At 45.5% G+C, this 4,542-nt stretch overlaps 1 protein-coding gene across 1 annotated transcript; it reads right to left on the minus strand.

Moving 5' to 3' along the window:
• Positions 1 to 236: 236 nt before the first annotated feature.
• On the minus strand, positions 237 to 3,816 carry LOC134649748 (uncharacterized). The gene is made up of 3 exons (XM_063504579.1): positions 3,719 to 3,816; positions 506 to 3,415; positions 237 to 396 (listed from the first exon to the last, which is right to left on the minus strand). The coding sequence occupies exons 1-3, from the start codon at positions 3,814 to 3,816 to the stop codon at positions 237 to 239; spliced, it is 3,168 nt and encodes a 1,055-aa protein (XP_063360649.1).
• Between the last annotated feature and the right edge of the window lie 726 nt (positions 3,817 to 4,542).

Here is a 4,542-nt window from a genome sequence, read left to right on the forward strand (position 1 = left end):
ACAACCTACGAAATTCTGTCCGCAGTCAGAACGGATTGTTTTGCAATACCCGCGTCGGGATATGAACCTACGCAATGCGTTAAGAAAAGATTCGGTTGAAAGATCGGGAACTAATTCCAAATGGATTGCTTTCGTTGATTGGCAAACGAATACGCATACGTATGATTTATAAACTTTCGCGTTACGAAGTTTACTTGTTTTGAGAGAGAAGTGTCCCGCAAAGTCAACGGAAGTATTTAAGAAGGGACGAAGTGATCGGACCCTAGTAGTAGGTAACTGAGCCATTGATGGCTGTGGTGCGACAGGTCGTGCACGAACACAAGATACGCAGCGTCGTGTGCGCATACGCACAGCATCGCGAGCACACAGGATCCAGTAGGTCTGTGCGAGGGCAAACTGCAAAGTTTGAGGTCCCACATGTAAATGTGTTTTATGATAGTAATCAATGAGAAGATTCGTGAAATGGTGTTTCTTGGGTAACAGAATTTGATGCTTGGCATCATACGGTACGTTGGCCCGATTTATTCTGCCGCCGATCCTGAGGAGTCCGGCATCGTCCAAGAAAGGTTTCAGTTTCTGAAGATGTTTTGTACATCTATCGTCGTCCTTGAGACGCGAGATGTCTTCAGAAAAGCATTCACTTTGGACAAGTGATATAATTCGACTGAGAGCTTGTTTTGTCTCAGGAACTGTGACATGTTTAGTCGTAGGACTATTGGCTTTACGACATTTGTTTATGAATCGTAACATATACGAAATGACGCGTAGCATCCTTGGAAGCGATGAGAATCGCTCAATGAACTCTAAGCTTTTAGGTTCATTGGTTTGTGTGAGAAGAACATGCTTGCGACGTTCTTCGTCGGTGTGACATACGACGTTAGTCTTAGGCCACTCTGACTCATCTTTACTGAGCCAAGCAGGTCCCTTGAACCACAGTTGATGGTTCAACTGTGATGGGAGAACACCACGAGACGCGGGGTCTGCGGGGTTATCTGCGGATTGAACGTGATGCCACTGCGAGGCAGGCACGTTGCTTGTTGTCTCCGCTATGCGGTTAGACACATATGTCCGCCACTTGTCTGGAGACGAACGTAACCAGGCAAGAGTTATAGTGGAATCGGACCAAGCGTAGACTTGGTCGAAAGACAATCTACTGCTGTAAGCAGTGAGGACCTTTTTTATAAATTTTGACAGAAGATGAGCACCGCATAGCTCCAATCGAGGGATAGTAAGCCGTTTCAACGGCGCAACTTTTGTTTTCCCTATGAGAAGGTGAGTGCTAATGGCACCGTTCGAGTCAACGACACGAATGTAGACGCAGGCGGCGTACGCCTTTTCAGATGCGTCTGAAAAACCATGAAGTGACACTTGATGTGTGCTAGGGAGCACATGACGAGGTAACGCAATATCTTGTAGCAACGGCAGTTCGTCGATGAACCGAAACCACAAGTCACAGATACCCTGTGGAGGGGCAGCATCCCAACCTGAGCCTGATACCCATAAAAGTTGGATTAAATGCTTCACGAATACAGTCACTGGACTTAGAAATCCGAGGGGATCGTAAATCTTAGCGATTTCTGCTAACATTATACGTTTTGTACATTTGCGTGAGTTAGCTACTCCATCCGTTTGATAGGAAAAAACGTCAGATTTAGGGTTCCACTTGAGCCCTAAGACTTTGACGGAAGTGTCAGTGTCAAGTGCTGACAGAATAAGAGCGTCATCATGACTGGAAGCATCATCGTTTAAATGCGATAAAAACTCGGAACTATTACTGGTCCATTTGCGGAGTTCAAAGGTTCCTGCCTTGCAAATGGAAGTTAGCTGATGCTGAAGAGTGATAGCATCTTCAACCGTATCAACTCCAGTAACGACATCATCCACAAATACTTCGTTAAGAAGTACTTGCGAGGCAAGTGGGAAGTTGGCAGCTTCATCAATTGCTAATTGACGAAGTGTTCGCAAAGCGAGAAAAGGCGCGGAAGCGACGCCGAATGTGACAGAGCACATACGATATTCCTTTACGGGATCATGGGGAGAGAATCTCCAAAGAATCCGATGGAAGTCACGGTGTTCTTTACAAAGACCGATGTAGCGATACATCATTTTGAGATCAGCCGTAAAGACTATTTTATGAAGTCTGTACTTCAGTAAAATTTCAGAAATGTCTTGATGCAATTTCTGACCGGTGAGAAGATTATCGTTAAGAGAACGACCAGATGTAGTCTTGCATGAAGCGTCATACACAATACGATGCTTCGTAGTAATCGTAGTGGATGTGGAACTCTTCACCACAATGTGGTGGGGTAGATAGTAGGGGGGAGTGCCAGGACTCGTTGAGTCAGTGACCGGCTCCATATGTCCCAAGTCTAAGTATTCTTGGATACCTTTGTTATAGTTCTCACGTAAGGCAGGGTCGCGAGACAGGCGTGCCTCTAGTTTAGTTAAACGCGAGAGAGCTATAGCACGAGAATCGCCCAAGGGCGGAGCGTTCTCCTTGAAGGGCAGAGAAACTGTATATTTCCCATTTGCATCTCGTGTGTGAGTATCGACGAAGATCGACTCACAGCGTAATTCATCTTTTGTAAGATGTGGATGTTCTGGTAGGGATTCCAACTCCCAGAACCTTTGAAGTTTCATGTCAAGTTGGCAAGTGTTCAAGTTGACACTTAGTCGTTTCATACTTTCATATGAAATTCTACCACCTATCAAATAACCAAAAATGCTATTGATGGCCACGGGTGTGCCCGGTGGGCCCTTGATATTATCCAGTAGCAGTATGCTATCCAGATAATCAGATCCCAGTAGTAGTTCAACAGGCCGCGTTGAGCGCAGTTCTGGGTCCGCCAGATCAAGATTTTGAAGGTGTTGAAACTTCCGAATATTCCCAATTGATTGAGGAATATAATTAATGTAGCTTGTCAAGTCAGACAAGATATAAGCTTCGATGTGAAGCTTCGGCTCGGGTTTGTTGTGAGGTGTGACCTCGCACAACACGTAACCACGTGGTTGGACTTCGCCACCAATGCCGGTGAGAGTGGTGCCCGGCGGCGCGGAGTACCGCGGCAGGCCGAGACGTTGGACGCACGACTCAGAAATGAGCGTGGTCTGCGCACCTTGATCCACAAGGGTGCGAACGGACCGCGGCGTGTAAGGCCCTTGGTTCCAGGGTCGTAAGTTTACAAGCGCAGTCGTAAGTAAGACCGTACAGTTCTTACTAGAAGGATGCCCCGTAGCTCCATGTAATGGAGTGGGCGTGAAGGTTTCCGCTACTGAGCGCAACTCAGGGGAAGAAGAAGACTCCGTAGTCAGTAAGACGTTTGGAGGCGGCGCATCTTCATGTAATGAAGAATGATGCCTTTGAGTGCAGACGCGGCAAGCATGGCGCGACTTGCAGTCTTTAGATTCGTGACCACTAAATAAACAATTGGTGCAAAGTTTATTTTGTTCCACGAAATGTTTTCGTTCCTTTAAAGTGAGCGTATTAAACTTCTCACATTTATATAAAGGATGCGAATTGTCCTTACAATACGCGCATTTAAATTTATTTAAATAATCCACCGCAGTTGTAGCATGTACACTCATAGTACGCGAGTTACGCGCAAACGAAGAGTTATTATTGCGCGGTGCATTATATTGCACGTCGGAGTGCGCGCGAGTAAGCGACATCGCACGCTTTCCCGCCAAAGCATTGCGCGATGACGTCACCGCAGCTGACCGGGCCGAGCCGGCCGCTCCGCCAGCAGCAGCGAGCGCGGGCGCCGCGCGCTGCGCAGGCCCCGCGGATGTACTTGAAGTACGCGCGGACGCGGTCATCACTTCGGATGCCGCTAGTTCCTTATCGAGGAAATCGAGTAATTCGGTCACGTCAGGAATTTCACATGAAGTTTTTAATGATAATTCAAAACGCCTACGAATATGAGGTGTAATTTTGCGTAGCAAAATATTTAAAAGTACGAAACTCCAGTCGTCAACTGGTAAACCTAATGATTTTAAAGCAGTAATATTCTCGTGATAACAATTCATCAAGTTACGTAAACTTGATTCAACATTTTTCTCGTTAACTGACTCACAGTCAAAAATGTTGTCAAAGTGTTTTGTTGAAATAATTCGTTTGTTTTCATAACGCGAAATTAATACCTGTAAGGCATTTTCGTAATTAGAATCCGTAACAGGAATCGATTTGATAAGATTATACGGTTCATCTTTTAAAAACAATAACAAATACCGGAAGCGTTCGACATTTGTTAAAGTGACGTTGTCATGTACAAGTGATTTAAATAAATCATAGAAAGCATTCCATTCAGTTAGAACGCCAGTGAATGTTTGAAGCGATAAGCGCGGTAAACGAATATGCGTTTGATTTGATTGCTGAGCGCAGCAATTTGCATGTGACACCCCATTTAGTCCGCCGCAAGCAGACGTAAATGACGCAATACTTTGTTTACGCTCCTCCTTAAACGTATCCAAGGCAACTTGGACCTTAAAGTACAAAGAATCGAATTGGTTTCTCACAGCTAAATTATCATCACGGTTGAATGA

Source organism: Cydia amplana, chromosome 7, assembly GCF_948474715.1.
Source record: "Cydia amplana chromosome 7, ilCydAmpl1.1, whole genome shotgun sequence".
Taxonomy (NCBI): Eukaryota; Metazoa; Arthropoda; class Insecta; order Lepidoptera; family Tortricidae; genus Cydia; species Cydia amplana.

What these genes read in the sequence shown, in the direction of transcription:
- LOC134649748 (XM_063504579.1), bottom strand. Translation starts at nt 3,816, where the DNA reads ATGACCGCGTCCGCGCGTACTTCAAGTACATCCGCGGGGCCTGCGCAG. An exon ending in GGAGCGGCCGGCTCGGCCCG is followed by an intron (nt 3,416 to 3,718) that starts GTCAGCTGCGGT and finishes TTGTTTATTTAG; the next exon opens with TGGTCACGAATCTAAAGACT. An exon ending in ATAAATCGGGCCAACGTACC is followed by an intron (nt 397 to 505) that starts GTATGATGCCAA and finishes CAAACTTTGCAG; the next exon opens with TTTGCCCTCGCACAGACCTA.